Source organism: Zeus faber, assembly GCF_960531495.2.
Source record: "Zeus faber genome assembly, chromosome: 6".
Lineage (NCBI taxonomy): Eukaryota > Metazoa > Chordata > Actinopteri > Zeiformes > Zeidae > Zeus > Zeus faber.
Genome location: NC_137201.1, coordinates 17,786,945 through 17,812,827, shown reverse-complemented (window position 1 = coordinate 17,812,827; position 25,883 = coordinate 17,786,945). Strand labels below are relative to the sequence as shown.

Below are 25,883 nucleotides of genomic sequence, written 5' to 3'. Positions count from 1 at the left end.
TCAAACACCAGTTAGTTGAAGTCAAATAATGCTGACGTGTGTCTAATAGGATTTATTTTCCATCCCTGTAACGACCCGGTGATGAAACAGAACAGAAAATGCTGTTGAGGACCTCCCGCGGTCGTGTAACAGTCGCTCTCTCAAAGCCTTCCCGCACGTTGAGGGCTTGGCCCGACTTGCACTCGAGCGCCGTTCCGCAAAGAAAAACAAAAAAGGAAAAAAATGAAAGCAACAACCGTTACGTTTGGGGGGAAAACAATCAGACATTTCCCCCCTCCTTCCCCCAGGTCCCTCAACGTGAACCTCCACTTAAGGTGGAATTTCTCCAACAAGAGTCTGAGTCAGAGTTCACCGCTTGTTTAAATAGCATTCGGTTTTTGCTTTGGCATTTGTTCTACAGCTGAGCGCTCCATCAGAGCTTGCACGGCAGCGAGACTTCAAGTGTCACTGGCAACTAACATAACTTCTGTCCCGATCCTCCGGAGATCCTCGGCTCGTCTCCTGACCAACGTTACTTAGCCTAATGTAAACCAATAAACAAGGCTAACCTTGTAAGCAGGGTCGATGCTTATTTAAAAGCTCATTGATTAACAGTTGTGATTATTGATCATCCCATGTATGCCCAGACAGGACTGATGGATCTGATGGATCAGGGTCTGGATGCACTGAGACGGACGGACGGACGGACGAGAACAAAGAACCAGACCCTCTCAAATAGACGTCAGCAAACGCCCCAACACTCAACTCTTATTCATTCGTTTACTTAAATGCGCGCGCGCACACACACACACACACACACACACACACACACACACACACACACACACACACACACACACACACACACACACACACACACACACACACACACACACACACACACACACACACACACACACACACACACAGGGGTTCTGATGTGATTCCTCTTCACAACACTACATGTGATGTGAAGAGACTATTTGGAGTATCGAGTTAATATCTGTGCTTGAACCTCTTCAATATCTCGCCCTATCCCCTCTATCTCACTCACTTCTCCTCAGTTCGCGACTCCGAGCGCCTTACCACCAGAAGACGGTAAGCGGTAATATTCAATTATTGTATGCGCCGCGTCCCGGTTCCGCCCTAAATTGATTTCTTTCAGAACGGGAGGCATCGCTCAGCGCTGACACAGAGCCATGCCCCACCCGCCACCCCCCACCCTCCTTTCCCCCCGATCTACCACATTCTACGCAAATTACTCCCCCATCTGCTCTCCCCCCGCCACCGAGCCTCTACTGTACCTCTCCTTCCTCCCGTCCTCCCTCCGCCGCTCCCGAGCCCTCGCCCGCTTTCCTCTCCCCTTCCTCTCCTCCTCTCGCGCTCGCTCCCCGCTCTGGATTCGGTGGTAATGAGCATGCGGGGCTCCCATACGTTTAATCTGTCTTTAATCTTTACGCGACGTAATGGGAAATGGTTTTGTGTTTTTACCGTTTGATTAAAGGAGGGCGGTGGCCACGGCCCCCTCCACCAATTTGAGACTCAACATCTTTTATCAGTCTAAACTTCTCATATCGCTTGTAATGATGCTATGAATACACTACGCTGTTTTGTAAAGAGGTCTAACAGGAACATAAAGAGGGCAGAGAGAAAATAATGATGCACTGTTTTCTGTGTGTACGACTGCAATTGTGATCAAGGATTTTTACATTTTGGTGACGACCAAAACTAAAGCCTCACACTCGTCCGCGCTCTTGGCTGTGGTTTGACGATGAATGACGACTTTCTCGGCTTTCACCCAGTGACAGTCGTGAAAGTTTTTGTTTCCCAGCGAGTTAAACCAGCATCATAGAAGAAGACCCTTACAGTGGTACGTTGATTAAAAGATCAATACTTCATATGGCACAGGGATTATTGTCAGTTGAGACTTAACATAGGTTCAAAACATCTGGAATTGATCCGTTAGTAAGTTTTCGTTTTTTGATGTTGAGTGTTAAATTTGTGTTATTTCACTCTTATACATTCATACAGAGGGATACCTGGATTGGGTTTAGTATTGAGTTGATTCAGAGTCCGGTTAATATCAACAACGATACCACACACACGCACACACACACACACACACACATCCTCTCCCTGTTTCCTAATTAAAGAGATCTCTCTGCCCCGCGTGTGATATTGACACTTAGCTCCGTACAATAAACTTTATTGGCAAGCTCTGCTTGATTACAACACTAAACTAAAATAACAAGGAATATGGGAGGAGGGGACGTGGAGTAGTATCAGTTGGGAGTATTTTCACAGAGCGCGGTGCACGGCCCCTGCCTCTGTGGGAAGTCGCGTTTGTTTGTGTGTGTGTGTGTGTGTGTGTGTGTGTGTGTGTGTGTGTGTGTGTGTGTGTGTGTGTGTGTGTGTGTGTGTGTGTGTGTGCGCGAGGTGCACAGTATAGAGAGATGATGGGAAAATATACTGTGCACAAATAAAAAGGACGGGAATGAAATAGAGGTAGATAAATAGATGGAGAGGAGAGAAAAGATATATAGAGAGATGGAGGGAGGGAAAGAGGGATAGATTTCCCGTCATTAATGATCTATGGGAAATCCTCTGTCTATTTTCAGATATACTGTTAATGGCTGCTGGCTGCCATTAAAATCGTTGCTGTCCTGAACTCAGCTTTTCACATATTGGCTGCTGCTTCATCTAATATTCATCTACTGGAGGTCAATGGCGACGGTGGCATGCAAGCATTATATGCACACAAATAAAAACAAAATAAAGAGTTTATTGGGGAAAAAGGGAGATTCTTATTTGTTTTTATTTAACAATTTTACAATTATTCTTGTAAAAAATGCAGAATGTAATGACCAATGTCTGAGTGCTTCCTGAATCGAAATGAAATATCCACCCATTGTCATTTATAACGGTCACACTGAACACAGATCTGTGTGTCGTGGTTATGAGAAAAGCAAAAATGTTGTGCCGAAATACACACACACACACACACACACACACACACACACACACACACACACACACACACACACACACACACACACACACACACACACGTGCACGCTTACATGAGACACACTCACACAAACAGCGCAGCCATGGAGCCCCAGTCGGGGAGAGACTGTGGAATTAATTCCCCAACAATGGTGTCTCAGACAATACCTGTAAGCAAGACTCTTCGGGCCAGAAAATGAAGTGCAAAACCCTCCTCATATTGGAAAGTAAATTTCTTCCAATGTGCTAAATCAATTAGACACAACCAGCAGTGAAAGTCAAGGAGAGTAGCTGGTCCTTTCCGTGTCGCTCATGGCTTTTGTTCCCATGTAAAATAAAATAAATAAATATATATATATATATTTTTAAACCATTCTGCATTATCCAAGAACAAAACACAAAAGCACCCACAACGATTATCAGCCAGCAACTGCTGTACCTTCAGCAACAACCGTGTGACCTGAGCTCTTAAGCAAAGGTCAACTCCAGTTTTGTTATCTGACTACGACCAGGGGATCTGCCAGAAAGAATTAAAAAAAAAAAAAGAATCTGTGGAAAATAACACAGCTTGTGCAAAGGAATGTGCCTGCTCACTTCTGAATGAGTTGATGATCGGCCGTGCGCTAATGAGCAAGCAAGTGTTGTCTATCCCAAAAAACACAGATAAACCCACTCAGCTGCAGTCAGTTGAACTGTAATGACCCCTACTGGACTAAAATGGTACTGAGCTTGTGGCTCCACAGACAAAGACCCAATACTTTCCTTTGTCATCAACTTTCGGTTTGTCTTGGCGTCTTTACTTGATCTGAGAAAAATGGACACTCCCGCACGGTGGAAAAGCACTCTAGGATACGTTGACATGCTCAAATTGACCAAACTAAGATTTGGGTTTGTGTGGGGCTTCCCCTTTGTTATAGTTTTTTGTTGTTGTTGTTTTTTTTTTTGTTGTTTTTTTTTTTTATCTCAGTCCTTTCCTGTTTCTGCCAAATTCCCGCTCCGATACCAGCGATCCCGCCTTTTCATCTCTCCCTCTGGAGATCTTGGCACTCTTGGCACCACCTTCCCCCGCTGGCTGTGTTGGCAGAACTTCGCCTCCGGTTCGCCCACGGTGTGCCCTCTGACTGAACACGGGGGCACAAGGACACGGGATAGAGTCAGGCAGGTGCGGCGGCGGCGGCGGGGGGGGGGGGAAGGGCAGGAGGCGCCGAGTGACTTGTAGCGGAAGATGTAATTGAGTGGTGAGAGTTCAATTATATGTGCCGCAGACCACTGCTTCAGGTGTAGTTTGCCTAACGCGCCGGGCAGGAGCGGCCAGGGCACATCATGCCGGTTGCACGAGCGTCTGGCAGAGGATATTAGTGTGAGACACGCATGCAGCCTCACCTTGAGGAACCACTGACCCCACACACCTTTATTGCATCTCCAATTAGAGAAGAGGAGAGGGGTGGGTGGAGGTACGGAGAGCGTGAGAGGAAAAAAAAAAAAAAAAAAAAAAAAAGACAGGGATAAAGATGTATTTCACCAATGCAGTTCCATAAAGGGCACTGACCCAAATGGCATTCAGTAATTCTTTCCTGCGCCAGAGGACGGATAACCAGAAACTTCATCAAAACTCACCCCTTCCTTCCTTCCCTCCTCTCCTTTTTCACCGGAGTTGAGACGCCTCCCTTCCGTCCCGCCCTGTCCTGGAAATCCCTTAAATGGAAGCGCGTGTAATAACCTGTAAGGTGCTTCCGGAACACGCATCAAAGAACACCTTCCCGCGTCCCCTCGGATGCGTCATTTTAATTAAACAGGTTTGCTCCGCTCTCTCTCCGTCTCGGCGTCGCCCGCTCTTTTGATCTCCTCATCGCTGACTGACAGCGTTGGAAACAGATCGCCGTTTAAAGAAAGTTTGGATTCTTTGATTTGAAATTCCAAGCGCCGATAACAGAGTTCATCACAAATACAACCAAAAAAATTTAAAAATAAAAACACAAAAAAAAACACGCCAATGAACTAACAAATATAATAGAGAAATAAATAAAAATGCGATAGGGCCCCCTGTAAATCCTATCACTATAACTATAATTCCTTACATTCCATACGGGGCTCCCCATAAATGCTGAACAAATCCGCTTTTGAAACTGTTCAATAAATTCAAACAAGCCTTTATTACAATGTCGGCAATACATATCAAATCTGTCACCGTGGTGTCAGGACGGATATGGCAGGGCAGGAATCCGAAATAAAATAATACAATTAAAATGTCTCTCAAGCACCAAGTCTCCATTGATCCATCCGCTCTCTTTTCCAATACACTATGGACTTAACATGGACTTATTCTTTCTTAAGCACAGCTGGGAGCAGTTACCTCCCCCCTGGAGCAGAACACCCACAAAATGCTTCAAAAGAGCATTTTGTTTATGTGCTCAATACCAGAAACATCAATAAAAATTCTCTGATCATTAATTTCCCTTTCAATACAAATGTAATGCACAGCCACGGAGTAGCCAGCTCATATCCGATAAGGACATCTACCGCCGATCACTCAGATCACCCCCCCCACACACACACACACACACACACACACACACACACACACACACACACACACACACACACACACACACACACACACACACACACACACACACACACACACACACACACACACACACACACACACACACACATCAATGGCTTGGTCCCTAAAACAGCTATTCCTCACAAACAGACTCAATATCGTGCAGGAAGGAGGCGCGGGACGCAAAGGGGAATGGGTTTGGAGAGAGAGGGGAGGAATGGGTGGTGGTAGAGGGGGGTTGGGTCGGTGGTGATAGGGGAGGGGGGCTTATTATTTCCTAAGCGCAGCTCTCAAGGTGATTGTCCTGACATTGACTGGTCAGGCGGGGGGGGGGGGGGGGTAGAGAGAGAGAGAGAGAGACACTCGGCTCCCTGGCTGACCTTTCTCTTCTCTGCTTAGGACTTATCATACTTAAAAAGTTAGGCAGGGGTCACAGTGGTATGAGCACATTGTAAATCTAGGATAGGGACAGGCCTCAAAATGATTATCCGCAGGTCTGTCTCTGGCCTCGCTGAGGACAACTCCAGCACCCAGACCAACAAACTCATTTAGCCAAAATGTTATGATCAATGTGGCGTACAGCCGAATAGCGTTGCATGCTCAGTGACAGAGTATAATCTATAGTTCTCTGTTGCATGTGATTAGAAAACGTGCGGAAGTGATATCGTTATTGAAAATCATACAACAATGAACCCGACAATAACCCAGAACAAGATCTCCCGGATAGAGCTGTGAGCTGGGTTGGCGCGCATTTTTTCAACACGTTACAGCTGCAGAGACGGACCGCCGAGCTGGGGTTCAGAGGCCAAGTAGAGTCAAACCAGGTAGGTGATTGGCTGATCAGGTCCTCCAGTGTAATGACTAATCAATGGCTGAATACATGAGCCTAATCTAATGGGCCAGGTGGGAGAGGACACGGCTAGACACATGGAACACATGATTGAGCACAACATGCAACAGCAACACAATCAATAGCACATAGAGTGGACCAACCCCATGAGGGGGGAGAGGGGGTCCCCACTAATGGAATGACCTGCTTCACTTACTACATTTGGAAAGCTGTAAGCGTGTGTAAATGTATGTGGTTTGTTGGTGGATTGGTGGGTTGGTTGGTTGGTTGGTGGGTTTGTGGGTGGATGGGTTGGATGGTTGGTTGCGTTGGTGGGTTGGATGGTTGGTTGGGTTGGTGGTTTGGATGGTTGGTGGTTTGATGGGTGGGTGGACTGGATGGTTGGCTGGTGAATGCGTCGGTTGAGGGGTAGGTGGGTGATTGGGTTGCTTGGTTTGGAGGGAGGACACCAACAGACCTGCGCTGTTTTAAATCTGATTGATTGGATTACGACAACTTTTTCATGTAGTTCTAATGACCAGAACAACATAATCTCACAAGACATTTAAACACAGAACATTAACACTAGAGCGGGTGTGAATAACTCTGTGGTGAATTTGAAAGTGATAAAGTGCATTATAGGCCTATTGTTCCGACAAGAAGAAGAAGAATCTTTAATTGTCACGCAACACACCACACTACAACACATGCATACACACACATGCTTTGGATGGTGGCCGGTGAAATGTGACCCATCTTGGCTTGTCCTTCCTCCCTGGTACAAAATGTCCATCGCTGGTCAGACGATGCTGTGTGCATGTTTTTGGTGGGGGTCCTTACTGATGTTTAGCTGTCGCAGGGGAAAAGGCACCCTCCTCAATGTAACACGTTGACCTTTCACCCTTCATTCACTATGTGCATCACATGTGCATTATGTAAACCTTGTCTGTGGCCTAAATGCATAGCTGAGCTCTCCAATAGCGCTCCCTCAAAATGATTTCAGCTTGGTTTCCGCCATTGATGGTGGTCAGCTCAATTATTTATTTATTTATTGCCTATTACGGTGCTCACTGTCTGGGGAGCAGACACAAAATTAAGGAGTCCTCTTTGATTATTACTCATAACAAAAAGAGAGAAAACATATAGTGAGGGTGAAACAGACAGAGAGAAAGAAAGAAAGAAAGAAAGAAAGAAAGAAAGAAAGAAAGAAAGAAAGGAGATGACATGTGAGGGACAAGAGCCAAGAGCAGTCAGAGCAGAGGACAGGCCTGGGTCAATACCTGCAGCACATCCTGCTGACACTGCACCACACACACACACACACACACACACACCCACACACACACACACACACACACACACACACACACACACACACACACGCATACTCACACGCACATGCATACACGCACATGCATACACACACACACGCGCGCGCATGCATGCACGCACACATGTATGTTCCACATATACGCAACAGATACATCAGAAGAGTCAGGGTGTGTCGATACCTCAGGAGGATGACGGAGGAAACGAGGGAGAAGTTAGACGTGCGGTGTAGTTACTGAATAAAGACACTTCCTTTCTCACACACTTCCATTCACATTTGCGTGGATTTTTAATTGAGGGTTCCATTCGGGTCCGACCATAAAACTGTTCTCTCTGGAGGAAAAGAAGTGAAAGTTGTCTTTTTGATATACCTTCCTACAGAGCTTTGATTTTTTTGGAATGCCGATTTTTAAGGATCAGTCAGAGGATCTGTTTCTGTCGTGGAGTTTTTCTTGACCGATTCCTTTGAAATTCTCCGTCATGACCACGTGGAGTGCATCGCACTATGCGTGTGTGTGTGTGTGTGTGTGTGTGTGTGTGTGTTTACGAAGGAGAGCTCCATGAGAGCAGCCTCTCCATCTTTGCCATGAATTCGCACACAGCACCTTATTGAGTGAGGTGCAGCATTTAAGTGAAACTGATGAGAGATGTGTGAGCGGGGACGATTCTGGTATAAGTATGTGGCTGGGGGTCAAAGGTTAATCCCTATTGATTCACTCCAGTCTGCATACAGCCACACGCAGAAAGGATAGGGAGGAAAGGAGAGGCCTGCTTTACTAGCTCGCAAGACGACGCCGGCGATCCAGGACGCATCGCTAAACAGACAATTAAACACTCTCCTTTGCCAAATCTATGCCCTGCTGATAATGGGGATCAATGACAATACCAATTTCAGACACCGAAGACTTTATGAAACAGCTGATATCGTGAGAGCGGATTTTCCTGTCTGCACCAGAATCCCCATTTCAGAGGGTTTTTTTATTGGCGAATGGAGGACGTAATGTTTACAGCCCTGGCAGCAGCCATGGTGACAATCAACCGTGTTTCAAAAAAAGTAAAAAATATAAATAAATGAAAAAAAAAAAAAAAACAACAACCTGACATAACGTCAGGTAAATCTACCTGACATCATGGTGACATAACAACACCCCGGGGACAGGCCGACATTATATGGGAGCGGGTTTAATGAGAAATGTAGGCAACACCCAGGCCAAGCAGTATTTATAAACAAGCTCTTCATAAGCTCACCCCCGAGAAGGAAAGGTGAAATATTACGTTAATATGAACAACCATTAATAATTCCCCCGCACACACACACTATTTCCCCCCCTGTTACCCCGCCACTCCCTCTCTCCCCATCTCTACCCCCCTCCTTTCTTTCTCCCTCTCTCCCTCTAATCCTATCATGCGGGCAATAAGTGTATGCACCATGAGCACATTTAATTTCTGCGGTTGGTTTTCAGCGAGCCCAGAGGTGAGCCTTAATAAGGATCAATGGCACTTTATCTGGGACAGCACCCACTTCACAGCATGCAAATTACACAGCAACCCTTAAAAAAAGAAATGGATTTAATTAAAAAATGTAGAACCACGGGCTCTGGAAATTCAATTAAAGGATTTATGCAAAGGTTGGCTAGCTTTTTGTGTTGCAGTTCCTGCTTATATAATGAGCTTTTCATATTAAAAATCAATAGGTAATCTGGGCTAGGGGATCGGCTGCTTATGTACATTTTTGAAATCAATTTGAAAAATAGTCCATCAGTGCTGTGTCACAACAACAAAAAAGAAGGGGGTGGGGTGGGGGGGTGGGCCGGCATTGGAGGCAGGGTGGTGATACGTTCCCTGTTACTGCTCCTCCGGGGCTCACGGGAAAGCAGGAGGGTGAGGAGGTGCAGTTTGGAAGGAAATGGAACGTACGGGTGTCTTTTTTTAGGGCCCGGTTGGAGTTTCAGCTCTTTGGCCCGATGTGATCCCACCTATTAAGACCGACGGTCCCGTGGCAACGGGTGGGGGTGTTGGAGGGGTCTAGCCAGGCCTGACCTGCGGCTCTGCAGTAATTTAGCCCGGTGTCTGGGCTCAGGCTCAGCCCAGACACGGAGCCTGCCCGGCTGGGGAGACATCCTAATGGTCTCCCTGAGGTGTCTGGGGCTGTACAAACAGCAAGGATATAATGGGGAGGGTGGGGGGCTGAGCTAACATTTTGCGTCTGAGAGAACGTGTTTAAAAAAAATAATAATAAAAAAAAAAAAAAGAAAAAAAGGAATGTGTTCTTTTTGAACACGTTCTCTTATGGACACAGACACCTTGTCCTGGCAGGAGAGGCCTCGCCACTGCACCGTCAAACAGAGCGAACTGCTGGAACAAGACACAGGATTGTTCGTACGCGGTTTTAAAAATGCCCATTTATATTGTTGCAAATATCTCAAAATAGCCCCGTAACATAAATACTGTGTTATAAAGTGTCCTCTGCGCTGTGTGGTGAGCAGTGGCGAGTGCCTGGCCTGGAAGTAGACTGTCAGCATTTGATTAGTTCTTTATTGATCGAGACACGCTCTCCATCACATCAACTCATCCAAAATAAACCATTTACACAGTTTCCCTGTGCAATGGACCACATAACCAGGCCCGGGGCCATCTCTATTCACTCACCGTGTGTGTGTGTGTGTGTGTGCGGGTGTGTGTGTGTGTGTGTGTGTGCGTGTGTGTGTGTGTGTGTGTGTGTGTGTGTGTGTGTGTGTGTGTGTGTGTAAGTAAGTAAGTAAGTAAGTAAGTAAGTAAGTAAGTAAGTAAGTAAGTGAGTGTTCCTATGTGTGTGTTTTTTCTTTAATGAAATGGTATCTCCATGGACAATAATCCCAGTAACAGGATTGGGCAGGAACACACATGTCAATAGAGCCAAATGGGATTGTATGCTTTTATCTATCCCCACACCATCTCTCTTCTGTCTCTCCCTCCCTTTATCTCTCTCACACCCTCACCCACTAAAATATGTTTTCCCTCCCACTCTCTTCCTTGCACCCTCTTGAATATTCAGTTATTTTTTTATTATTTCAACTTGAAAACGTACTTCATCAGATTGCTGATACATTGATGATCTGGGTTTTCAATCTACATCTAATGAGCATTGTGCAGAATGTGTTGCCGTGCGTACAGCAACTACATCTCCAATCTGTTTGGAGCTGACCCCCGCCTGTGTAGTTCCTAATCACCCAAAAGGACTCTATTACAGTTACTCTATTACAGGGAGCTCGCCGCTCATATAAACCCACGTAGGCTCAGGGGGAGATTGGGACCTCTGCCCCGCTGCAGTTCCACATGGGTAAGCACAACAAAAACACAAATAGGAGCAATGGTGCGTGCACACACACACACACACAGGTGTCTAGCAGATCCCTTGTGTCGGTGCGTTCCAGCAAATAGCAGATTACAGCACCTGACCTTATATCTGGCTGCAGGAGGGAAACCGATAAAGAACAGACACAAGTGACAGTGGCTGGGGTGCAGACGTAAACACCACCCTCCCTCCCAACCATACTTTTTTTTGTTGCCGTTTTTTTCAATTTTCCACCGTCTCTTGGGTTAACCCGCGATGTTCTCCAAGACACAGCGGGCAAAGCGGCGGTCCCACTTCTCCCAAATCGAACAAGCGTTCGTCTAATACGCCACCGAGTGCTGAGGCCTGGTCAAAAGTTCAGCTTGTGCATATGTAAAAAGGTGGGCTGGCGCCCGAGGCACAATCCCGAGTAAAATAATCGCTCCTCAGCGCTAAAACGCTGAGGAGCGCGAGACTAGGGGAGAGCGCTGATGAAATCACCCCCTGGAGGAACCACGGTGCCTGATTGGACTGGAGAAGCCCCCCTTAGGCCACTGCAGACAACCCCCCTCCCCCTCCTCCTCCATCACGTCCTTCTATTTAACTGGTAGAGCTGTGGATGAAGTACTGGAGCCGGTGGCCACGTTGATCTCCATTCAGCTCAACACAATCACTTGCCTATAGTGCGAGTAAAGATATAAAAGGTGCAGCTAATGCCAGTGGATCAGAGCCTGAGGGGGCATCGATCTGGAGGGAGCAATCAGTTGGTCAGCGAAATGTCACGATTCACGGCGCGACAGTCTACGAGACAGTGACAAGATAATGTGTTTAGCCAAGCAGACATTCAGCCACAAATTAGGGTGGGACATAAGTTTCTTTTTGTGTCTGTGTAAACAAGTTGAGACATGTTTAAAAAACAAAGTTGGTAAGGCGGTACAACACTGCCGACAATCGGGCGGCAGCGGCGTTTTTTTTGTTTTGTTTTTTTAATAAAGCTAAAGATGCTGTGAAGGATCTGCTCAGCTCCACTTGCCTGCTGCAATCAAATCCTAGCGCTGCAATAAGTGTCGTGTTTGCCCGTCTCTTTTTTCTTTCTATGTTTCCTTCGCTCTCCACTTTCTCGTACATGCTCGTGCACCACACACACACACACACACACACACACACACACACACACACACACACACACACACACACACACACACACACACACACACACACACACACACCATAAGACTGCAAGCCAGATTTGACACTGATAATGGCGCTAAAGGACAGAGGGAAAACTCCCACTCTAAACACGCTGAATTAAAAGAACAGGAGAGACGGGCCTCGCCGCGCAATCTCTGATAAGCAGATCAAGGCACAGGGAGGGGAACATGATGTTAGTAGAAGATAGTTTGGCTGATTAAAATGTCATGGCTCTTTATAGATGCCTCAGCAAAATGGAATCTGCTCTGTGCATCAATGGAAGAGTGGGATATGCCCTATGAGATATATATATATATATGATTTTACTTCTATTTAAATAATCAAATACAAATTTGGGCCCACATGTAGCTCCAGATGTTTTGATATTCTCCATATTGTGAATGCGTGTGTGCGTTTCCCGTAAGGGTGCGTATGTAAGTGTGTAGACTTCCTGTAGATCACTTCACATCGGCTCCTATAAATCACAGTGCTGTTTTAAATGAGAGGCAGGTTATTTGTGCAAGAAGACACACGGGGGCTCTAGGATTGTTTTTTTTGCAGCCCACATTCTGCTTATGTTTGCATCCCAGAACAATCTCCATGGATCCCGGAAGCGTACGCAAGCAATTAAAGCGATAGCATCTTTGTATTCCCGCAACCAATAACTGAAATAATATCACTGTTTTATTAAGCCCTTAATGTGGGGGCAGAAGGAGTGAGGAGCGGGGTTCTAAAGAGGATACACGTTCAGGGGCCTTATCAAGCTCAGATTTAAATAAGAGCAAATGTTCAGCTTAAGGATGTGCCTGAGCGCGTGCATGTGTACTGGGTGTGTGTGTGTGTGTGTGTGTGTGTGTGTGTGTGTGTGTGTGTGTGTGTGTGTGTGTGTGTGTGTGTGTGTGTGTGTGTGTGTGTGTATGTGTCTCCTTTATCAGACACACACGTTAGCGACGCTAATCGCCGTGTCAGCAAGACAGAATTTAATTACGAGATCTAGCTTTGTCCTTTAATATTTACAAACATCTACACCGGTTTTAATTAACCACATGTAGAAAAGCCACTGCCCCCTTACGGAAGGAAAAGCCGCTACTGCTAATCGTGGTGCTCACAAGTCCAAAACGGCACCGCCCTCTCGCCCCCTCGCAGAGGCATCTCCCACTCCAAGGCACGCTCCTCAATCAGTTGATTAAAAAGTGCATGTTTTACTGTTTTCGGTCCATCTTCATAAACTTGCCGCGGGTTTCATTTGAGAGTTCAAAACAAAGGCCGACGACGGAAAAGTTGTGCCAAAAACGAAAAAAAAGGTAAAAGGGAAAGAAGAATGCCCAGGAAGAAAACTCACACGCATGAGGCTTGGAGAGAGTCAACTCGAGGATACGCTCGTCGTGGCATTTGGCTTCATCTCATCTCTCACACGACGTCAGATAGAGAGGAGACAAATGGCTGCCCGAGGCCCTGTGTCTGTCAAACATGATGGATCCGAATAACGCTCCACTAAAAACCCCTCCACTCCGCCTTTCAGCGCAGGACATTCTCCCTTCAGTGCAAACACTAAATTGATAAAGGAGAGTGGCTAATGGAAAGATGTAATAGTCAAACTAAAGCATGTATTAGGGGGCTATGGAGCCTAAAGGGTAGAGAGGTGCTTTCCATTGAGGAGTGGTAGAGAGCAGAGGACACGATGGAGATGATAAATCACTGCGTTGAGTTTTATAGTTCATTTCTGAAGTATGTGAGAACGTTAACCGCAGGCACATGGCTTGCAAGACTCAGCCTCACATGTACACATTACTTGGTCTCGCACACATGTGGGCGCACGCGCACACGCACACGCACACACACACACACACACACACACACCTTGTATGGTGAGTGTGTGCACATGTATAGTGTGGCTACATGCAAATGCACACAGACAAAGTGTGTGTTACACAACAGAGCTAGAAGTAACATCCGGGGAGCAGACACACCATAATATGTGTTTAAAACAACAGCAGTTATAAGAAAAAAATAAAATGTCCTCAGAAGGACAGGAAAAAGAAAGATATGTAGCAAAGGTGCAGACCCCGGTCGCAGCCATTAAAGGGCCTTCTTCGCCCATTGCCATATGTTCAATGGCAATGCTCAACACGTTGAGGGAAATTCTCCCACGCTATTTGGGGTCATAAAAACTCACGTACTAACGAACTTGCGCCTTCTGATTTCAAAATGTTGCCCATGCACGGACATAAAAGGCGGGTCCGGTGGTAGAAAGTGCTGAGTAAAGCAGCGAGAAGTGAAGCTACAATGGCTTTACTTTATCTCACAACTCAAGACAAACCACCGCTATCGGGCCGACTCACTTACGACTTAAATCTGAAGATAACGCATCGAAAAACATATTGTGATAGATTCTCCTGACGGGAAGTTTGTGGTGAGAGTGCAGCACTGGAACTGTATCGTCCCAGCGCATGGGATCTGGAATATCACCTTCCCCCTGTGAGAAGAGAAGGGAACGGCCTGGCGGAGTTAAATAAACATTGACAGGATGAAGAGAAAAAAAAAAAAAAAAAAAAAAGACATCATACTGTAGAAAATATCTCTATCTGCGGAGGCCAGGCTCCCCTCACTGCCATCAGCAGATCCTTTCCATGTCCATCCTGTTCCTCTCCTCTCTTCCAGAACACGCTAAGACAAACACAGCCGCCGAGTAAGGGACACGAGAGACTCCCAACGGCCACGGAAGGAGGCGTGGCGTCACTTCCGAGCCTCAGATTAATGTATATCCCATGGTTTGTTTTCCTCTCCGAGCTGAAACTGTCATCAGAGAACGGGGAAAACTGATAATGATGGAGAAAAATAACCAACCCAAGGCAATCGACTTTGTTGGTTTGTTCGTTTTGGGGTGCACTGAACATATCAAACATCTGAATACTATAACTTCCTCAGAGCGCTGGGCAATATTGACAAAATCAAACCACAACCTTTTTTGATGAATACCTCAATATCACTCATTTGATGATATTTTGGGGATGATTCTTTGTGCTTTCATAGGATATTTTATGCAAAAGAAATATGTGAGAATCCATCATTAGTAATGTGGTTGTTATAACCAAGCAGGAAGTGACGTTGATTAAAACAGCTACAAACACAACAGACAGAGACATTGCTCTTTGTTTGTTTTCGGGTTTCAGTCTTTTGTGGCCTAATGTCAACAATGTTCAGAGAATCACATTATTTTACTGTCACGCAGACGTCAATACAATTAAACTTTAATGTTATTCTTTTCATAAAATAAAATCTGATCTATGTTTGATGAGAGTTACCATAATCCCATAGGATATCCCGTGTCGTGTCAGAATATCAATATTATAACAACGTATGGCCCAGCCCTGCTTCCCTCCAGGGACCACCTTCCTTCTTACCATGGACTTGGTGAAGGGCCTCGCCAGGGTGAACAGGAAGGTCATCAGCCACCAGCTGCGGTGGAGGGCGGTGTACATCATGTTCCCCGGGTGCACGGCGTTGGAGGTGACGCCGTGAGGCGAGAGGCGGCGGTGGAGCTCTTTGCTGAAGAGAATGTTGCAGAGTTTGGCGCGGTTGTACGCCAGCATGGACCAGTAGTCCCTCTGTGAAGGAGACAGCAGGGCCAGGTCCACCTCGCCGCAGGAGTCCGCCAGGTCCGTGAACCTGAGGAACGGGTCCCTAATCGTGAGTCAGCCTGATGTACGTATGTATGTGTGTGCGTGCAAGCGTGGCCGTTCTACAGGGCAGATGCACAGTGCCGGCTGCATACAAATCAAAGGCGTGACATGATGTTCTTTAATTGCCTGAGACAGAGCTGTTAAACTCCAGATGTTTGACAAGGCCCCTTAAACATTACACAACTCCTTGTGTTAAGCAGTCACACAATAACATCACAATGAAACTTCACCCCCTCCCCCATCAGTGTGTGTGTGTGTGTGTGTGTGTGTGTGTGTGTGTGTGTGTGTGTGTGTGTGTGTGTGTGTGTGTGTGTGTGTGTGTGTGTGTGTGTGTGTGTGTGTGTGTGTGTGTGTGTGTGTGTGTTAGTGTGTGCATGCATATGAGCTGCTGGGGCCCCAGACAGCAAACCGGCGGAACACATTCTACATATTAACCCAGTCATTAGAAAACAACCAATCAAAATGTCACCTGGTTTCCTTGTTCTGATTTTACAAGCTAGCTGCCTCTTGTTTACTGTCGCCTCCCGCGACATCCTTGCTCGGCTAAATTACAACATCTGCAGGCTTTTCCATTTCATGTGCTTCAACTTCATAACAACTTCAGCAAGTAGGAGGTTGATAAATCAATTCCCTAAATGCCAAAAGCAGGCTGTTGTTTTTTTGCTTTTTTTTTTTTTCCATCCAAGTTAAAACGCTGTTAAAATGGCACGCCGCAACTTGAACCGAGCTCCACATAACTATACTATAGTTTCATTGTCTTTTAGGACGTGTAAAAAGTTCAACTAAACATATAAAGACTCACAAGAATCACAGATTTAGTTCATGAAATAGCGTCCTATCTCTTCATGAAAGCGGTGAGGGGGATTTCGCAGCCTCGATCCACCAAAGGTAATTTATTTAGGGATGTTATCGTCTCTTGTTTGACCAGAGCGGATGCAGTGGCCGAGCGAAATACACCAGAATGGACCAATTCCACGGTAAGCCTCTGTGTTGGCAACTGATAAAGTGTCCAGCCATTAACCATGCGTCGATCTCTCCTCACCCTGTCCCTTACAGGTCAGTGCTTTACCGCTGGACAAGCGGCTTAGGGAATACAATATGCCGTGGGGTCAGGGGTCACAATGCCGCTTGTGAAGGGAGACTAAGTGAATAAACAGGAAACGGTGGAGGAAAGTGAAAGTAGGACACAAACAAAAAAGGAAACAGACTTCACTAGATGTAATATAGGTCTGGAATGAGGTGGACAGAATGGAAGATGTAATATGAGATATTGTCTATTTCCACTCTTTTTCCAGCCTTTCTTTTCCGCGTCGGTGTGTAACCGACTCTCTCTGGTCCTCCCTAAGCCCCTGTTTGATGAGGCTGAGGCCACCGCTGAGAGCAGAGGACAGTGTGGTGGTGAGGCAGAAGGAAAGGAGAAAGGAGGGAGGAGGCAAGAGGCGAAATAAAGATGTGACGGTGCACAGTGGGAATACCTGGCCAGCCGTGGCCTTGCCGTACATTACGACCCTAGACATTACGGCTACTCTAACAGCGGCCCCAAAGCGACTACGCCACCGGAATAACAAGTTGTGCAGGATGCACTTTGTTGCAGTCTTTTTTTACCGTGTAAGCAGGTCTTGCATCAATCACATATTGTCAATACTCACTTAATGACATCTGCTGTTCTCCTCTTATTTGATTTTTCTACTCTTGCAAACTCTCGCTTTTTCTTTTTCCACGACATGTAATATGCTGTGAGCCCCGTGAGTATGACTGCCAGACAGACACCTACGCTGCCCCGTCCTCTCATGCATGGCAGGGTGTATAACATAACTCATAGAGCAACTGTTGTGTTTGATCTGCTAGAATAACTCTGCCTCTGTTCTCCTTGTCTCAGGTCAGCTCTGCCCAGCTCTAATCAATCACTTTGATTGGCTGCCTAACTGACTGAGGCAAAGATCAATGTCCTCTAGACATAATACGCACATGCTCTCTGCCTCTAAAAAACATGGCCCGTGGGTTTGCGGAAAAATGAAAAACTATAAGATCTCATGCCTGTCTACCCTATGATGGGCAAAACAGAAGCTGGCCAATAGAGCAGCGCTGCTTAAGGAGATAGATGGAGAAAACAGATTGTGAAGAGGGAGAGAGAGCGAGAGGGGAGGGAAGGGGCTGAGTCAGGGGGTCAGAGACAGGAGCAGGAATGTGATGAAAGGAAATTTTAGTTGATAAGTTCATCCATCATGTTGATGATATGTTTAATGCGGGCTGACAGCACACGGGAGGGGGGGGGGAAATGAGGTTCCAGTGAGTGAGGCTGTCGTGTTTGACAACATACAGTGAGTCTGATCTATCAGTCCATAGAGGGAAACTAGCCAACGTAGCGGCTGTCACCGCATGACTGGAGCGCTACACTTCATGGAGGCAGTAGGGTTGCTTTGGGGCCAGTAGTGCTTAAGGTCCAGGAGCGTGAGTCTAAAATTGCTGAATTGATAAGGAGATACAGGTACAAATAAAGCGATGATGTGACTGTGTACAGCTTAAAGGCTAGACCATGGAAACAACACTGCCAAGATGTGTTGTTTGAATCAAAGGTTTAGGCCAGGTTACCTGGATGCCAAGCGGGTTTAGGCACGTGGGCACATAGGATTGTGTCGCAGGCAAATGTTCCTCATTTATATCCAACTTTATTTTGGAGACAAAAGGTATACAGTACCGTACCTGTGGGATTCTGAAGAGACCACCACAACGCGGGCGGGAGCTGAGCGCCGAAGCACCTCCTGAAGGCACTGCACCAGCAGGAAATGGCCGAGGTGACAGATCTGGAAGGTGGACTCCAGGCCGTCCTCTGTCAATCGCCACGGCTGCGTGCACACCGCCGCATTGCACACCAGGATATGCAGGGGTCTGCAGAGAGGGGGGGGGGGGGGGGGGGGTGACATGTTAAAGTGAAGGAGTATGCCCTGTTGATCCAATAGTGAAACACAAACACGAAGCCCACGTAGCACGAGGGGTCTGTTCATGACATTATAGGCCGTGATGGAGGAAGGAGATAGAGGAGGAATAAAAGAAGGGGGAGAGTGGAAGGAGGGCAGAGAGGAAGTGGGGTGTCCTGTTCCAGTGGGTTATCCTTGCAGCAGACCTCAGAGGCCCAGAGAGACACAGCCACGGTAATACTGATATGATACAGAGGTTTCCTCTGCAACCCCCCCAGGGCCTGACAGGTACTGTAGATACTGAAGAGCGCTGGCCAGCAGCCAAGGAAAACAACACTCTGAACAGTGATCTTAAAGCTTTTTTTAGGGATGGGGGGTGGCAGGGTTAAGACGATGGTAGCTCAGTGTGACAGTGACCGCCAAATCCTACACAAGGCGCACCAAGATGGGGGGTGGGGGGTATGAAATAGACTCTGGAAGCTGACTTGATTCATGAGCCCGTGAGAAAGCATAGGCTTTACGAAACAAATGGATACAGGACACATGGTCGCCCTTGCACCAAACAACCAGAGGACTCCCATTTAAAATGTTTCCCTGCTCACGTGCAAGTGAACGGAGATTCCGGGATTGGTCAGTGCGGTGAGAGATCCTTGTCGGTGATAGCGACGCTCCAGAGAGCTCAAAGCCATGGTAGCAGAGCCGAACAATCCAAACACACACCACCAATTTTCAATTTCTTCCATTAGAATTAATTATGAGGCCGAAGGCAATTTGTGTACCCTGTGTTTAAGACTGCCTACTGGATTAATTAAAAACTGGATGCTGGAAAATTAATGTGTGAATTGTTATGCCTCGCTATAATGAGCCATCCCATGCTATTAGAGAGGAGTGTACTGTACGATCACCTTCAGGCCTCCGAACACACAGGGTTCATTAAAGAGCACAAAGCAAGTCACAAGTCAACTTAGAGCAACTACAGAACGCCCACATCAGCACATTATCGACACAACATACTCCAGCAAAGAGGTATTTAAATTTACACCCCAAATACAACTAGGTTAAGCAGACTAGCTCTGAGTCTTTGCAAGAAATAATAAATAATTACTTTGATTTGCAATTTAACTGCACACGACACCAGCCACAAATTAAATGGCATCATTTTGAGAATACCAGCTTCAGTTTTAGGTTGTTGTACAAGGAAGTATTGGTTGTTTTCAGACATGCTTCTCTGACTTATAGAGATGTAAATCTTAACATTTTAATATCAATTGTATTGCATTGGGTATCCAAAATATTGGATACACATTCGGCCATGGACCCTTTTTGATTAGATTTAGTCTCTGGGACACCAAGAGAAGATTTTTATTGTTCAATATGATTTAGTCCAAAACTCCATACTTTTTAATACTATAGCTAGGAAGGTGATAATGAAACAACAATTAATGGACATTCTCTACTGGTGCTAATGTCCTGGGACCTCCCGGGACCTCTTGAAGGACCCCTGTGGAGTCCCCGGAACCCACATTGAGAACCCTTCGATAGCACACCTTTGGGCTAGAAGCTGCATCGTGGCACCCTGAAGACAAATTATGAACACAGCTTTTAATCCTTTAAAGCGACGCCATGTAACTTTTTTTTTTTTACCTTAAAATAACAGCTTCAGATGATTTTGATGGTACACTGACTTGTAATATGGAGAATGGCACCTCTTTCATTTCCCCCACCACCCGTTCTTGCAGTATGGAACTTCTGTTCGAAACCGCGGGAAAAGTGCGTTACACTTTACGGCACTACGTCACTTCCTTGATGTTTGGCTCCGGTAATTACAGTTTTTTTGCCCGGTAAAAATGAACTAAAACAATAATTTGTAAACTTGCCCTTCAAAATGTCCAGTAATAATGCTCATACAAACCGTAGTTGCTCCATCTCCCAGACGGCGTGGATGAGGCCAATAGTGAGCCTGGCACCTGCACCTCGGCCGGCGCACTCCGGCCCTCACTTTCATTGCGCCACAGGGTTTTTGCACCTTCTGCCATGCACGCGAGCTGATTTGCCAGGCCGAGCAAATCTGGTACCTACACCGGTAGCAGGGGGCCCCATCCCTCGCCGCAGCTCCCCTAGGGCCGTGGGGAGTGTTCGCTGGCTACAGGAAGCGGCGAGATCCGTGCAAGGGCCGCTGTAACCTAGGTGTACATTACATTTGCGTTTGTAACATTGACTGTTATCGAAACGTGACCGATAAGGTTCAAACTTTTGTCCGGTAAAACCGGACCAAGTTTAACGACACTTGTGTAAAAGTGCAATTGCACTCAGAAAGTGTTGGTGCGCAAATACCAAATGTCACATACTGTTGCTTTAAGTCTGCCAGTTGTTTAAAGATAATCTTAAAATTGAATCAAAAAATTTAATTGAGTCTTTGCCCTTTATGCCTAAATTGCCAAGACAGAAAGTTGTCCAAAAGCATAAGAGGGGAAAACAAATTCTTCCTCTAATCATTTGTGAGGAAAAACTCAAAGTTGGCTCAAACTGTCTGCGAGCCAACCAGCAGAGAGATTTCCCAACCAGCCCAGACTGGTCTCCGGTGAGTCTGCTTGTAATGTAAAAGGCCTGTTAATTCAACTGCCCACAAGCTAGTCCCTCTCTCATAAGCACAGGTCTAATGAATGTCTTTAATAGGCCTATTGCTGCCCGCCGTGGTCCCACAGTCCACATTAAGACCTCACATGGCGGCCTGAGTGGTGTGCAATCTCAGCGCTGTACAAACCAGGACGTTAACAACCAAACAGGGAGACACAGGTTTGTATATTTACTTTAAATAACACCCCGCGGGCGTGACTCCTGACCTCTGTGATAATGTGGGCCAGCAGGAAGAGATTGCCTGTGAGCTGGGTTCAGACCAATGCTCATTAACACCGCACTTTATTGGCCAAAAAGGTAAATGCTGGGCACCAGCAACCCATGTACATCTGCACACATGCATGTGCACAGTTGTGCGCGCACACACACACACACACACACCCACCCACACACACACAGCCACACACACCCACACCCACACACACACACACACACGCAAAACAAACTGATAAGTATAAAACCTCAAAGACTAGTATGTAATTGCAAAGAAGCATCGATGAACTGGCATCTCAACATCAAGCACACGCCATTATTAGAGAGCAATGGGAACGGTAAGCTCATTCGATCTGACATGCATCTCTTTATGTGGATCACATGAAACACCTCTAACACTTCTAAAATGATAATAGGATAAGTGATCCCACAAACGGAGGGAAAGCCCGGACAAAAGATGAATAGCACGTGTTAATTAGTGGAAAGTACATTAGGAGCAGTGTGTCGGTGCTGTTCTCCATCACTAACACCCCAATGAAATTGCATTGCATTCAACAATATCAATATCCAGGTAATTTCATTTCAAAGGACAGGCAATTAAAGCAGAATCAGGGTCAATGGAACACAAAGCAGCGTGAAAGCCACTGACTAAAGCACTTAAAAGCAGGGGAGTGAGAAACGAGAGCAGGAAAGAAAAAGGCTCTGATTACATTTCACCTGTCAATGACACGCTGTGGGAGCATTACTATGTGTGTGTGTGTGTGTGTGTGTGTACTCAAAGACAGCCCTGCGAGTGAGTCTGTGCACATATTTCTATTATTGTCCGTGTCTGTATGTGCATGTGTATACAAATATACTAATGGGAATAAGAGTGTGTGTGTGTGTGTGTGTGTGTGTGTGTGTGTGTGTGTGTGTGTGTGTGTGTGTGTGTGTGTGTGTGTGTGTGTGTGTGTGTGTGTGTGTGTGTGTGTGTGTGTGTGTGCGTGCGTTCTATGCCTGAAGACATACGTGCAGTAATAGAGTGGTGGTAGACTCAGACAGCTGCCCAGTGCCATTCACAGCTCAGAGCTCCCAGCCTCCACTCTGCTCTGCTCGCCTTCTGATGAGAATTAATGTACTCTGACGTCCCGCGGGACACCCCCTCCCCAGCCCCTCCTGCCCAACTCCCCACTCCCCAAACAGTATAACTAATGAAGAAATACAACCTTGCCAAAATAGTGAGGCAAAAAAAAGGGAAGGGGAAATGAAAGCAAAGAAGATAGAAGTCGTTAGGGCTTGATAGGGGTCCATATCCAAAGAGAGAAACATAATAGATTAAACATTGAAAAAAAAAACGTATGTGCCTGTATGTATTGTTGGGCACACTGGAAGTGTGTTGAAGTGTGGATGGAGACAGGGATGGGATATGGAGGTGAAGGGATAGGGGAGCGAGCTACAGAGCATGCAGTTAGGGAAGCCACCGTGAGGTTTGGCTGTGGCCCAAGACCTATGCCCTGGATGGCCATACCCTGCCCCAGGGCTGCCATTGGCAATGACTGCCCTGCCTCTCCCAAAGGGCTTCCCTTGACACCATCACGCACACGCGCACGCGCACACGCACACACACACACACACACACACGCACACACACACACACACACGGGCACGCCTGTCCAGACCTGCAAGTGGATGAGTGGCGAGGATGACAGGACAGATGACCCCAAAATAGCAAAAGTGTGCCCAGCAAGGGAAAAACAAGACACATGCCATATGAGCTGACCACTGCAAAATAAGGGCGACAACGTCTGTTAAGTCTGTACAACCAATGTCAAACGAGCAGACGCAATTAAATACACACATATTGACTCCTGGAGCGATGACCATATGGTGTCCATCAGTGACTGAAAAGATGTCCTTACAGCAACATGTGTGTGCGAATTAATGTTGATGAGAACCGTGTATGGCAACCTGCCTCCATTAAGACTGAGAAAGAAGAGCCAAACCCACTTCGGTTCTGGTTTACTCTCTGGGACAAATTCACAAAGAATGAATTGCGGCTGCTGACAGCACCGTGAGTTGCACACCACCTGGAACCGCTATCTGCCCCCGTCTCAAGGTCCGATTCACAAAAGATACGGCGCAAACACGCCCTTAAAGTTTCGCAGCTGAGTGCAATTTCCCTATGTTTTGCATTTGACTGCAATTACCCATGTGGCAAAGTATAAATGGCTTGGCTTTGGCTTTGTGCCAAGAACACAGGAGGCAGGACAATGGCAGAGGGAAGAAGAAATAAATGTGCTGTTGGTGTTTCCAAACGCACACCTTCAGACCGTAAAAGAAGATGGCGTCGTTTATCACTCAAAGGGGACGCCCCTTATAAAAGCGCTTCGGGTACCCACAACTCTGTATAGACGCTGATCATTTTAACTCTAAATGCGTGCTGCTATTAGTGCTGGTGTTTGTGAATTAGACATATTTTTTTGCAATGAGGATCATTTGCATAGAAAGGGGCAAATTTTGCGTCATATGTTTGCATATTACCTCATTTAAATAGATGCAAATAGACTCTATATGCTTGGCAGCGCAGTTAGTGGTGCATTTTACCTTTGAGGGCGCTTGGGAATCACACGGTTTCTTTTTGTCTTATTCGTGCAGGTTTAGCGGCTGCAAAAGTCGCGCAATCCTTTTTGTGAGTTCGCCCCGCTGTTAATTTTTGTTTGGGCTGTGAGTCTTTAAGTCTTCCTTCCTTTCATTCAGGCTTCCAGTATTTATTTTCTCCGGTAATGAAATGGGCTACGAGAGGCCCGTGCCAGCTCTGACTGGACTTGCGTGACCAGAGAGTTGGCCTCGGCCTCACAAAGAAAAATAAAAATTTTAGACATGGAGTTGGATCTGCTGCTATGTTATTGATCCAAAAGCTGTTGAAGCTCAAGAGGTCAAAGGTCAGCTCTGCAACTCTCCCTTTGCCAGGAAGACTGTGGGAGAGAAAAGAGTGGTCTCATAAAACATAGCCGTCCACGGCTACAGTTGCCTCCTCTGACAAATCACCTGTGAGGCTCACAATAGACAAACCTCCTCATTCTTTGTTATACCTTTGAGATTAAACATCTTGAGTCGCCTGGGAGAAATAAAAATAAAAATAAAAATGCCACTGGCACTTTGAAGTAGGTTCTGTGTACTCACAATTTCTTGGCCTTGAAAGATTCCGCAAATTCCTTGATACTGCGGAAGGAGGCCAGGTCACACATCATGGCCTCAACTCTGGCTTTGTGCTGGAGAAAAACAAAGAAAAAAACAAAACCCAAAACGTGTCAGAAGTGCTTCTGAGAGGAGCATGATCATCACATAAACGGTTATGGTCATCATCACCGTTGCAAAAATGAGGACGGACCTGGGCCAGTATGTATTCATAATAACTGTAGAAGGTACAGCGTGTGAGCTTGTGTCCAGAACGCAACAGCGATGACAGGGTTCCATCACAGTAACAAGTTGTGACATGCGGTCATATGGTCGTGAAAGACTCAACAACTTCCAATTTCTACCTCTCAGCGTGTGTGCACTTGTGTGTGTGTGCGTGTGCGTGCGTGCGTGCGTGCGTGCGTGTGTGTGCGTGCGTGCGTGCTTCCTCTCCCACCATATGTTGAGAGACAGGGAAACGGTGAGAGAAGAGCGTGGAAAGATAAATGACTTAAGAATTGAATGCATAACTGCATTTACACGCTGAGGGGAGAGAAATATTCATCATCCTATAGCAAGCGGCTGTACGACAGAGGCCCAGGTGGAGATACGCAAAGGCTTAACATATAAGAAACGAGGCTCCTTAAAAGAAACCCACACCTCAGGTCAGGCTCATCCATTTGTCCAGCTGCCGATGCCTCTGCATCCGCTTTGATTGCGCCCTCCATTTTTCAATCAGGCTGGACCCCACCGGCACACATGCTACGTTCTGTTCCAGCATGAAATATGAGCGCGCGTGGGACCTCGGCGCTTGCCCGAGCGTTCGGAGCGTGAACCGAGACGCGCCGCGCTCCGCTGCTCGGACCGCTCCTCTCTTACACTCCATTAGAGCCAGCCCCTCAGAGTGTGTGATATTGTTCCCGTGATTTCCGGGAGGCTGAGATATGGGTCTGGGAACAGCGGTTATTCCCAGCGCTCCCTATCCCGTTTTGTCCCGCCGCCGTCCCCAAAGGAACACTGTCAGCTCACATTACGCCCCGGAAGAGTGTTCAGTGTTCCACTC

At 46.5% G+C, this 25,883-nt stretch overlaps 1 protein-coding gene across 1 annotated transcript in view; it reads right to left on the bottom strand.

Annotated features, from left to right (window-relative positions):
* wwox (WW domain containing oxidoreductase) overlaps positions 1 to 25,883 on the bottom strand; it is a 147,094-nt gene that overhangs the window by 80,024 nt on the left and 41,187 nt on the right. The window contains exons 6-8 of the mRNA XM_080003136.1: positions 24,827 to 24,915; positions 18,600 to 18,785; positions 15,618 to 15,882 (exon numbers count right to left, since the gene is read on the bottom strand). Coding sequence (XP_079859262.1) covers positions 15,618 to 15,882; positions 18,600 to 18,785; positions 24,827 to 24,915 — 540 coding nt within the window. The remainder of the gene's footprint in view (positions 1 to 15,617; positions 15,883 to 18,599; positions 18,786 to 24,826; positions 24,916 to 25,883) is intronic.